The sequence below is a fragment of the Oryza sativa genome, chromosome 1, assembly GCF_034140825.1.
Source record: "Oryza sativa Japonica Group chromosome 1, ASM3414082v1".
Taxonomy (NCBI): domain Eukaryota; kingdom Viridiplantae; phylum Streptophyta; class Magnoliopsida; order Poales; family Poaceae; genus Oryza; species Oryza sativa.
In genome coordinates, this window is record NC_089035.1 from 30,836,124 (window position 1) to 30,848,386 (window position 12,263).

General features: G+C 41.8%; 2 protein-coding genes across 2 annotated transcripts; one reads left to right on the forward strand and one right to left on the reverse strand.

Moving 5' to 3' along the window:
• Nucleotides 1-3,053: 3,053 nt before the first annotated feature.
• LOC4324725 (CASP-like protein 3A1) lies at nt 3,054-12,203 on the forward strand. Its single transcript, NM_001428155.1, has 3 exons — nt 3,054-3,427; nt 3,522-3,657; nt 11,801-12,203. Exons 1-3 carry the CDS (start codon nt 3,165-3,167, stop codon nt 12,014-12,016), a joined length of 615 nt encoding a protein of 204 aa, NP_001415084.1. The 5' UTR covers nt 3,054-3,164; the 3' UTR covers nt 12,017-12,203.
• LOC112936589 (uncharacterized) lies at nt 6,158-11,804 on the reverse strand. The gene is made up of 2 exons (XM_066303562.1): nt 10,279-11,804; nt 6,158-6,421 (listed from the first exon to the last, which is right to left on the reverse strand). Exon 1 carries the CDS (start codon nt 11,767-11,769, stop codon nt 10,492-10,494), a length of 1,278 nt encoding a protein of 425 aa, XP_066159659.1. The 5' UTR covers nt 11,770-11,804; the 3' UTR covers nt 6,158-6,421; nt 10,279-10,491.
• Nucleotides 12,204-12,263: the final 60 nt, after the last annotated feature.

The following is a 12,263-nucleotide window of genomic DNA, read 5'->3' on the forward strand; positions in this document are numbered from 1 at the left end:
TCTCTCACCGAGCATCTCAAAAGGATTACAAAAGGAGCAACCTCCACCCTTGCATCCATCTCTCTATTTATAGCCTAAGACCCCTAAGACATTGTCTCAAATACCCATAGGGCGAAACCCTACCCTGGACTTGATCTTAACCATCCGCTGTTCCTTAGACTCAAAGGAAGTAGTGCAGATTGCTGCCACGTAGTCGATCCGAGCTCCCCACGCTGTGCGGATCCGCGTGCTCATCACTTGCACCAACAGGAAACCGCCACGCGGCCACGCAAGACCGTGCCTTGCCCCGCGCGCGCTCGCGAAACCGCGTGGGTCCCACGTGGGACTCCTCCGCATCGAACCAGTAAGCGCCACGTCGTCTTGGAGAGCACCCTCACCAATTCCCGCGCGCGCCTTCTCCTCCCTTGCGCGTCGTCCGAATTTGGCGTGGGTCACGCGAGTAGTCGATCTCCCGCGTGAGAGCGCGCGGTCGAGTCCGCGCCTGCCACGTGTCCCTCACGCGCGCCGTCGCCGAAACCTCCTGCCTTGACGCCCTTGCTTGCCGAGCTGGGCCGTCGTTGCTTGGATCATGCTGTCCTGCTCCATCTTGGACTGGGCCAGTCCGGTCCAGCCGTGTGGCATCCTGGCCGAGCCCATGATCACGATGGATTGGTGGCCTCCCTGCCAACCAATCACAGCACACATGCACATCACCTCGTGCATGCATGCACTGCTCAAGCTAATGCACACACACGCACAGCTCGCATGCTAGCTTGCTTGACCAAGTCTTCCAACCAAGTGCATGCACGTGCACTTTCCTCATTGGCTGCATGCTACAGTACCATATGTACTGTAGCACTGCTTGCTCCTTTCCTCTGTCGGCTTTCTTCGCGAATCCCGGCACTTGCACTTTTGCACTTGACCTTGCGAAGTCCGTTGCAAAGACCTCCTCACACGGTGTCCGTCCACCCTGTGCAACCTTGTATCCAATCTTGTCACCCGGCATCCTTGATCGTTCTGGACCTCAACTCCTCCCTGAGTCTAGTCCCGATCTGCCGTTGACCAAGATTGACATCGATCACCTGCACACACATAAACCAAACAACCGTTGTCTTGGCACAGATATTGCAACCTGGCCAATGTTAGTCCACGCACACACTTCTTGCACTTCCGGTACTTGTCAATTTCCCATCACAAAAGAACTATAACCACACATGGTTTCACAGTATGCCAAGTGGATCTTGCAAGAAGAGTATTCTGAGTGTATGCTTGTCGGAATGCCTCATTGTGGACAACCATGATTACTGTGATTGCTACACATGGTGAGGAGCAGGATGCAGTGAACATGTTTGATGAAATGCCGAGGGAAGGGTGCCACCAAATAGTGACAATGATGACCGTGCTCTTTGCTTGTATGCATGGAGGGTTGGTGGATACGGGGATGAGTTTGTTGAAGCGGATGGAACCCGGGGATATCAGAGTTGTACTAACTGTTGAACACTATGGTTGTGTCATGTGTGATGGATATGCTTGGTAAAGTTGGGCAGGTGGATGAGGCACATGCTTTGATGGAGCAAAGAATGCTAATGGAGGCAAATGTGGTGATATGGGGAACATTGCTTGGTGCATGTGAAAGACATGAGAATGTTAGAGTTGGGCAGTGAGCGGCAGAGAGTACCTAGAGGCCGAGCGATGGAACGATGGGGTTTATGTGGTGCTTTCAAACGTATAGGCTGTTGCCAGGATCTGGTGTGGTGTGGAGAGGGTGAGGAGGAGGATGACAATGAGGAAAATGGCGAAGTCTGTCAGCTGTAGCCTATAAATCTACAAAGGGATTGCAGTTGAAGTTTGTTCTGTCTCATTGATTCATTTGCAGTAACTAGTAGACAAATGTTATTTTATGAAATCAATAAGTAATTAATCTTATGCCTATTGTCGTTATGGTGCCATTTTCAATTGCTGATAGTATAGATGGCGCATCAAAATTATGATAGTCTAATTTACTGGCATAAGATGTGTGGTAGGTTAAATTGATTAGTTCCTTTGGATAATATAGACATAGTCATGATATAGCTGGTTTTTATGGAATGAAAATTAGTTACATGAATAATACTTTTAACTAGTGGCAGATAACAGTTATCCTTCATTAGGCGCTTGCTGCTTGTTTCAAATGCTGTATATGACAGCTATATCATTTTTTACAATTCTTTCAACACTTGATTTACTCAAATTAGATTAATATGTTATGTTTCTGTCCACTGCTAGAGATATGTTCCATCAAATTCTAGTACTAATAGAATATTCTGCAGTGTGTGAGATATTAAATCTTTTAGTAAAATGTCCACATTGAATAAATCTTAGGTTCCCCGCAAAAAAAAAAAGAATAAATCTTAGGTTAAGATTTGGACAAGCATATTTTACCTCAGAGAACAAACCACATCTGACTGTAAAATATTCAGTCTTCTATTGCCTTCCCCTATCTCTTCCATTGCATTTGGCAGCACACACAACAGTAGCTATCCACAGAATCCCACATGATTTTGTTTTGACTGTAGTTAGTTGGTTACTCCAGACTAATAATCTTTTGAATGAGCAAATTACGCATTCTCGTGGCACTTAGCGATGAGTGCTGTCGTCAGTAGCAATCCTTTCTTCGCAGTAAAAAACAATACACAGGTCTTGAGTAGCTCGAAAGCCGTGCAGCTTTTGGCAAAGCATGGCCTGGTACCCACTGCTGTCAAGACAAGTAACTCCCTCCGTCAAAAAAAAATAAAAAAAAATAAAAAAAATAAACTCGGTTTCCGTGTATAATGTTTGACCGTCCGTCTTATTTGAAAAAATTATAAAAAAATTTAAAAGAAAAGTCACACATAAAATATTAATTATGTTTTATCATCTAATAACAATAAAAATACGAATTATAAAAAAAATTCATATAAGACGGACAGTTAAAGTTTGACATAGAAACTTAGGGTTTGTCTTTTTTCGAAACGGAGGGAGTAGTATAGAAAGCACTCACGGGTGCATCATAGAGGATAGTATAACATGGGTTCTTACGCATACATCTTGTTATCACTAGAATCCTCCAACTTCCCCTTCTGTTGCATCCCCATGCTAAAATAAGAACAGCCTAGCCAAAACCCTCTATTAGGAACAACAGAAAGCCTTAACCAGGAGCAACACTGATGGGCTCCATTGGCAACGGCCGGAATGGCTCGGAGGTTGGCATACAGATCCCAGCGATGGGGAACAAGGAAGTGCTGGAGCGACCTGCCATACCAAGATGGCCACGGCTAGGCGTCGTCATGGTGGCAACTAGAGCTGTTGCCCTGGTGATGGCAGTGCTCTCAATGGCTCTAATGATCTCTGCCAAGCAGCGGGGTAGTCTCAAGATCTTCGGCATCGAGATCCCGCTTTATGCCAATTGGTCTTTCTCTGATTCCCTAGAGTAAGTATCAAAGCTGCTCTATTTCGAAATGTGTTAAGCTCATACAGAGTACTGAGTCGTTCTGATTTTCTGATGGTGTTGTTCGGGATTTCAGATACTTGGTTGGGATGTCTGCAGTTTCAGCTGCCTACTGTCTCGCTCAACTTTTATTGACTGCACACAAGGCCGTGAAGAATGCCCCTGTGGTTCAATCCAGGAACTATGCCTGGCTTCTGTTTACTGGTGATCAGGTTCGTCAATGCTTGTCCATTTGGCTTGATCTTAACTCTCTGAAATCACCGGCGCTTGCCACGGCCGCAGGATGGGGGGGTCGCCGGCACCGGTAGAGTAGGGGGTGTTCGCTGGCACCGGTAGAGTAGGTATGGGGGTTGGCCTACTTCGCCCAATTGGTGGGTCTGCTCCTGCCCATTTTGATCTGATTTTGCAATGACGAATAGGTTGCCTTGGTTTTTTATGCTGTGATGCTTGCTAGATTGCATATTTTATACTCTTTATTTTCATGTTTCTTGTGGTACATCAATGACCCGTTCAGGATTCCTCTTTGTATTTTATGGAACAGTCAGTAACCAGTACTAGTATAGGCAGTATTGATTGGGTGTTTGGGGTTAGTTCTAATAAAAGATGAGCAAGTTCTTGCTGGCAAGTGGTATCTTGGAACAGTTTATTTAATCTTCTTGTTGTCAACTTGCCACGTCCATATGCATGCTACATCAAAATACTTTCTGCAACTTGGTTTAGATTTACTGTTTTTCCCCAAGCCATAAGAAATCATTGGAATTTTTCTGATTCTTGTGCATCTGGTTGTGGACTTACATATGGAATTGCAATCCTTTCTAGATGATTGAACTTGATAACCTAATATATGCAAGAAATATGCGGAATATAATCACTTCATTTAGGATAAATTATTTCTTGTGTTTTTGTGGGATTCGTATTTGAAACAGACTTGCAATATTTGAACAATACTTCTACAGATATATAATATGTGGTTTTGTTGTGATAGAGCCAAAACCAAGCAAATCCCTAAGCACCAAAAGAGCTGGGATTTGCAAGAACAGAATACTGTCGGGAACTTCTTAAGCAAACTCCATACCTAACAAGCAACTAAGCAAAGAGAAAAACAACCATATTTGTGCAAGATAGTGGTCCTAACCTCTTATAGAAAATGTTCTTGGGATTTTTTTTTTTGGTTCTACACAGTTTGTGCAAAAATAAAAAGTTTGATGCACAACAATGGTCTTTTGTTCCAAAACCTCGTAGCAGTTGTCAGTTGATAGCTGATGAGAGTGATGGCACTTGAGCCTGAGTACACAGAGCTCAAGCATTTTACACAATTTCTTGAGGGCACCTCCACTTAATGTTTTTGTGAATGGATTTTCCATGGTAAAATGCATAAATGTGACGTAGCTCTTTCAGGATTTTTTTTTCTAAGGCACCAAATGTAATATATGAATCTTCTTCCAAAAAGTGGGCACAGAGGGATTGACATGTTGTTGTACTGGAATTTTGTGCTTCCATGTCCAAATCTTGTGCAGTATCTGCCATTAGAAGCGTCTTGCTTATCTATTCTTTCTATAAAGTTAAAGCCCACTAAGGTGGTGTTTGGGAAGGAGGGACTACACTTTAGTGTCTCTCACAAAAGCATAAGTCCCTCCCATAGGAACTAAAATTTCTGTGAGAGGGACTAAAGTTTAGTCCCTCCTTCCCAAACACCACCTAAGTCTAAAACTCAACATGCAACTGTGCCACATCATCACCCACTAGCAATAATTACATATTTAGTTTCATGCAAGCATACAACATGATCTACAATTTATTTAATTCTACAAATCAAAATGCAAGCATATCTAATCATCACCCCTCATATCATTTGTATAATATTTTAACAAATCTATCTATCACTTTTAAAATATTTAACATATACTTGTCAATATGTTTCACACTGAAGCATGGGCATCATTTGACTGATAAATCCTAATGTTTCTTTTTTTTTCTTTTTGCTCTTAGCTTGATTGTAAAAGTAAATATTGAGAATTGCTTAATAATCCTCACAGCAAAGCGCGGGGAACTACCTAGTAAGCACTGTATTTGTGTAGTGTGGCCCTGTTAGAGATAGGTCCTGTAGGTAAAATCGATGCATCGTATGTTTCGAGCATTTACATACTCCCTCTATTTCATATTAGAGATGCTTTGATATTTTTAATCAAACTTTTCTTAAGTTTGGTTAAATTTATAGAAAAATATAGCAACATCTATAACACCAAATTAGTTTAATTAAATCTAATATTGGATATATTTTGATAGTATATTTATTTTGCGTTGATAATATTGCTATGTTTCTGTAAACTTGGTCAAACTCTTAAAAGTTTGACTAGAAAAAAGTCAAAATGTCTTGTAATATGAAATAGAGAAGTATTATTTTGTCGGAACATACTATCGTTTATTATCATCATAACATCTCACAAATCACATACAAGTGGCTACGGGAATTCGAATGTACCCCACCTAACATCGAACCATGTAATCAGTGTTCATAATTCATAGCAGTGGACTAAGATGCTAGGACTGGATTTGAGTTTTCTTTGTCCTCGAGCTTGTGTTTGCTTCCAAAATTGTTCTTAGGTGTAACCTTTTGTCCAATCTCAGACTAACGCATCGTTCCAAGGAGTAAAATATAATCTCGGCAGTTGAGGCTTTACAAGATGATAACTTTCTTTAGTTTTTTTTTTTAGACAAAAGGTCCTTAGGGACCCGGCTTTTTACTGAAAGCCAAAGTGGTAGCGCTGGGGAAACCAGCTTACAATATAGTGCAAGTTCAGATGGCCACACACCGGCCTGGAAAGGAGGATAGCACAACTCAAAAGGGAAAGCAACAGAAAAACTAATTCACCCTACTCCAGTTCTTCTCGGTTTCAGATTAAAGGTCAGCTCCTTCATCTTCTCAGCAAATTGTTCCAGTTTCCCTTCTTCCTCAGCACGACAGAGTTTCCTCCACTGCAACAACAGAGAAATAATTTGAAACGGCAAAGTTAGTGGTGAGTAAAGCAGGGTTTTCCTGAAAACCATGTTGTTTCTTGTCAGCCACAAACACCAGCAAATGGCAGCCAGCAACATAATATGTAATCTATCATTAATAAATGCAAAGCTGTGGTTGCATAAGAGAAAAAACTCATCAAGATTTTTAGGAGGGTAAGGCCAGTTCAGAACATCTCTGCACCAACACCACACAAAGCGAGCCATAGGGCATACAAAAAGGATGTGATTAGTAGACTCAAAATCTCCACACATGCCACAATTAACATCCCCCCATCCTTTCTTTTGCAATTGTTCAGCAGATTGAATACGATCTCTGTGAGCCAGCCATAAGAAATGTTTGATTTTCATTGGACATGGCGCTTTCCAAATTTTCTCCATCTCCTTATCAACAATCCCTCTAAAACACATAGCTCTATACATAGATTTCGTAGTAAAACTCTTGTTTGAATTGAGGCCCCAACAGAGCAGATCTTGCCTATCTTCCAACTTAGTATTTAAAATAACAGTTCTCAACTCATTCCACTCCTCTACTTCATCTGGACCAAAAGTCCTTCTAAAGGATAAGCAGTTATGTCCTTCCTTTATCACCTCTCTAACCAGAATGTCTTGTTGGTTACTGATCTCAAAGATCCTATAAAATCTCACTTTCAGAGGACATGACCCAACCCAAAAATCATGCCAAAAAGAAATATGATCACCTTTACCTAGCTTCCATTCAGCCCCCAACATGAACCATTTCCTGGAATTGAGAACCCCCTTCCAAAATTGAGAGCAGTCCCCTAGGTTAACTTGAAACACCCCACTATTCTGTAAATACTTCCTCCTCAGCAACTCTATACATGGGCTATGGTCCTCAGATTCCAGTTTCATGATCCATTTAGCAATTAAGGCAGCATTCATCTTCCTGGTTTCAGTGAATCCTAGCCTACCAAAATCCTTAGGAAAAGCCATGTCATCCCACTTCACCATATGGTATTTCCCTCTTTTTTTGTTTCCAGCCCAGTAATACCTCCCTCTAATAGAGTCAAACCTCTTATGAATACCTTCAGGTAATTGGTAGAAGCCCATTGCATAGGAGGGGATGGATGATAAGCAAGCATTAATTTGGATAGCTCTGCCAGCATATGAAAGTGTATTTGCTTCCCAAGTTCCCAATCTCTTTTCCAATTTATGTCCCAGAAAATCAAAATCATGGTTAAGAATTTTTCTGGGCTAATTGGAAGGGCCAGGTATTTCATGGGAAAAGCACCTACAGGGCAGTTCAACATCTGAGCGCAACTCTATCTGTTTCCTCTTTTTCCAACCCCACAGTGAACACCTCGCTTTTATGGTAATTGATTTTCATACCAGCCATATCCTCAAAACAGTATAAGATAAATTTAGTTGCTAGGATTTGATTTTCATCAAAAGGAATAAACACCACAGTATCATCAGCATATTGTAGGTGAGTGATACCCCCAGGAAAGATTTCAGGGACTAAACCAGTCAAAACACCATTACCTTTAGCTTTGTCAAGCATAACTGCCAGAGCATCACTAACCATATTAAACAGCAATGGGGAGAGGGGATCCCCCTGTCTCAAACCCCTATACGTTCTAAAAAAATTACTTCTCTCCCCATTTATGTTGACACACACTTTACCCCCAGTGACACAAGCTTCCACCCATTTCAGCCATCTATCTGGGAAACCCTTCCTCTCCATGACTTCAAAGAGGAAATTCCAGGACACTCTATCATACGCTTTCTCAAAATCTAGTTTCCAAATGATCCCTTTATCGCTCCTAAGTTTTAACTCATGCAGCACCTCATGAACAATCACACATCCCTCCAAAATAAACCTTCCTGGAATGAAAGCTGTCTGTGTGGGTGAGATCACGGAGTTGGCCACCTCTGTGAATCTATTAGTAACCACTTTACTAATGAATTTAAAACAGTCATTCAGCACACATATATGTCTGAAGTGTCTAATGTCAGAAGGGTCACTTTTCTTGGGAATCAAAGATATCACACCAAAGTTCAATCTCTTTAGATCAAGTTCCCCATTGTAGAGGAGAATGAGCATCTCAAATAAGTCCTCTCTCACTTCAGCCCAAAAGGTTCTATAAAAGTGTACATTGAACCCATCAGGGCCAGGTGCAGTATTAGTCTTGGCTTCTCTGATCACTTTGTCCAGCTCTACTCTAGTAAAAGGTCTGATGAGATTTAGCTTCTCATCATTAGTAAGTGAAAAACTCTCCTCCCAAACCCCTTGAGATAAGTGTATGTTAGATGGAGTATCAGCTCTAAACAGCTCTTTATAGTAACCCACAATGTGATCAGAGAGTTCATCTTTATTAGTTATCAAGCGTCCATCCTCTTCTAATGAAACAATAGTGCATTTCCTTCTTCTACCATTAGCAACTCTGTGGAAAAATTCCGTGTTTCTATCTCCCTCCAGTAGCCATTGGCCTCCACCTCTTTTATGCCATAAGAGCTCCTCCAACTCATATATATGTTCAAGTTCAGTCTCTTTTGCATATCTCTCATTCCATTCTTCACATGACAAATCTCTTTGTTCAGCCTGCAAGTCCCATTCTTCTAACTGATTTTTCAGCACTACCTTCTTAATCCTAGCATCTCTTTGTACATTTATCCACCAGCCTTTTAAAAATCTCCTCAGAGGAACCAGTTTTTTGTTCCAGTATTCTAAAATGTAAGAGTCATCTCTGGGGGTCATCTTCAATCTCACCATCTCCACAAAGTTTTCTTGGATCAGCCATGCTGACTCAAATTTGAAATAACTACACCCCTTCACATCTAGCTCATTAGTATCTAAAAGGAGTGGGGTGTGATCAGAACCAACTCTCAAGATAGAGGAAAGAAGAGAGGTAGGGAACTTGTCATCCCAATCTGTGCTGACCAGTACTCTATCTAAGACCACTTGAACAGGAATCTCTTGTTTGTTAGTCCATGTAAATGTGGGACCACTTCTAAACAGCTCTCTTAATTCTAAGTTAGCAATGAAAGAATTAAACTTCTCCATGGACCTAAAATCTAAGTTATTGTTTGATTTCTCACTAGCAAATCTATACAAGTTAAAATCTCCTCCTACAACCACAGGGAGCTGTCTGAATTGTAAATGCCAATTTAACTCCTCTAGAAAACTCTCTCTCAAACTGTTGTCAACTGGACCATAAACAGAAATCACTTCCCAGGATTCATTATCTCTCTTGCATTTTATCTCACAACTCAGGAAATAAGCCCCTACATGTGTATTAGTAACCTCTGCAACCTCTTGATTAACTCCTATAAGAATACCTCCTGACGCCCCTCTGGATGCTTTCCAGCACCAAAAGAACTCTTTTGCCCCTTGGTAAGAATTCAGCTCTCTACTATTAAAACTCTCTTTCTTAGTCTCTTGTATGCAAACAATATCGAGACCCCTCTCATATATCAACTCTTTCAGCTGTCTTTTCCTAGGTTTGCCCCCTAACCTTCTTGCATTCCAAAAAAGAATTTTCATTTTTTCTTTGTTTTTTTGGTACCATCTCTCTTCTTATGCGCAGGAACCTCATCAGGGTTCTCCTCTATTTGTGATATCTCTTTATTGACCATCTCCTCTAACTGTTTCTCTTTCAACTCTTTTTCCTCAGATTCTATTTTCCATCTGGCTGCAGCTAGAGAGGCCTGCACTAACTCCTTAGCTCTAAATGTCTCAATGTTAGAATTTATTTCAGCATCACTATTACCTAGATTAATATTAGCAGCTACCGCTATAGCATTCAACTCAGCTGCATCAATAAGTTGGAAAATTGCAAAAGGATTTGAGTTGTTACCTGGTGTCTCCAAGTTCGAGTCCGGCTCAGGTGCAGGGAACCCTGCACATAGTAATATACAGGCCAAATCAAATCGCGACACCTGTACACAAGGTAGGTCCACCCAATCAACCAAGTAACAATGTAAACGGAGGTTTAACCACGATCCCACAAAATCAGGTAACAGAACCATTCACCCGTTTAGTCCTCGTTAAACCTCCGTTGCATGCGTAATTAAGTAGGGCCACCCTGGACAGGTGTCGCGATTTGATTTGGCTTGTATATTACTATGTGCAGGGTTCCCTGCACCTGAGCCGGACTCTCCAAGTTCTTCTTCTGTGTTAGGATCTCAGCTCTCTTAGTGACTGGAATGGTTGCCATCTCTCTATTCCTGAGGCTCATCCTAGATGAGATTGCAGGTTCTGTTGATTTGCTCTTCCCTTTCTTTCTGTGTGAAACCTCTTGAAAACTGATTTCTTCCTCCTTGTCTTCTTCCTCTCTTAGTCTTTCTATATCTGAATCAGTAGGTATTGCACATTTCTCCAACTCATCATCCCACAAAGCAGCATCAATCTTCCCAGAAAACTCCTTCTCTTGAGAGTGCAGAGGAGCAGATAGAGAGAAGTCAATTTCCTGGGATTCTTGTTCCATAGGGACTATCTCCATCTTTTTCTCCCACAACACCAGCTCAGTTGACTCTGTGTGCTTTGGTTCCTGCTGTAGTGACACTAACTCTTTCTTTTTTTCTTTCTCCAAAACCAGTTCTGAGGATGAGATAGTAGAGGTTTTCTTAGAGGCAATCTTCTTGACATAACCACTCTTATATTCCTTGCCTTTGTAAGCAGGTGGCGCAGAGTGTCCACCCCTTGATGAAGCACCTGTATTCTGGTTCTGTCTACCTCTAGTAGGGCTTTGCATCTTGTAATCCTCATCAACATTCATGTCTTCATTGCCGTCATTCTCGTCTTTGTCATCTTTGTCATCGTCATCAGGGTGAATTGGTCTATTCTCAATAGACGAATACCCTTCTGGCTCCCATCTGATTAAGTATCCCACTTTGTTGATATAGACATGCATCCCGAAGTGTAATTCCCTAGGGTCCTTACAAGCAACTCTCACTCTGATTGGACCATCTCTTCTGATACTAGCACCATCTAGAGCTTCAAATTCCCCCACCAACTCAGCAATGGACTTAATAGCATCCTCATTCCTAGCAATCTTTGGTATGCCATATACTTTGACCCAAACAGCAACTAGCTCATCAACAGCCTCTTCTGTCATACCTGTCTCCACCACACTAGCCTTGATTAGAGAGGTCTCAAAATCAAAGCTCTTGCAAGTGGATATTTTACTTCTCACATCATCCGATGGAAAGTTGATTAAAAACTCTTTGTCATTAAGCTGCTTTACTTTCCATTCCCATTGCAACCCCACAACTTTCTTTAGTTCAACAAATAGCAGCTGAACATTTGGCTTTGGCCTGACATTTCCCGTGGAATGCAAGATTAACATCTAACTTCTGCTGTTTTTCATTCGCGTGCAGATCTTCGCATATGCAATGATGAGTGCTGGATCAGCAGCGGCGGCAGTCGCGAATCTGAACCGCACCGGCATCCGGCACACGGCGCTCCCCAACTTCTGCAAGCCACTGCCACGTTTCTGCGACTTGTCAGCGGCCTCCATCGCGTGTGCCTTTCTCAGTTGCATCTTCCTTGCGGCATCTGCTGTGATCGATGTCATCTGGCTGTCAAATATGTGAGAGTTTGAGAAGGTCGTAATTCCTTTTCCTTTGTGGAACCATCAGGGTGCAGGGTGCTGTATGTACTTGCACCGTGGGTATGTGAGATAATCAACTGAACCCAAAATGTGTTAGAACTTAGTAGAACATATGACGTTTGCTGCTTGTACAAAGGAATCCCCTCTCGCTGCAATGCACAACATTTCCTAGATGCAGAATGTGTAGTAGTTCATCAGATATCTGAATTGGTTGCCAGTGTCTACAACTC

Bases quoted from the DNA above. Each gene is read 5' to 3' on its own strand.
- LOC4324725 (NM_001428155.1), top strand. From the start codon at position 3,165: ATGGGCTCCATTGGCAACGGCCGGAATGGCTCGGAGGTTGGCATACAG. The intron at 3,428-3,521 runs GTAAGTATCAAA...TCGGGATTTCAG, and splicing joins TCTTTCTCTGATTCCCTAGA to ATACTTGGTTGGGATGTCTG. The intron at 3,658-11,800 runs GTTCGTCAATGC...ATTCGCGTGCAG, and splicing joins TTCTGTTTACTGGTGATCAG to ATCTTCGCATATGCAATGAT.
- LOC112936589 (XM_066303562.1), bottom strand. From the start codon at position 11,769: ATGTTAATCTTGCATTCCACGGGAAATGTCAGGCCAAAGCCAAATGTT.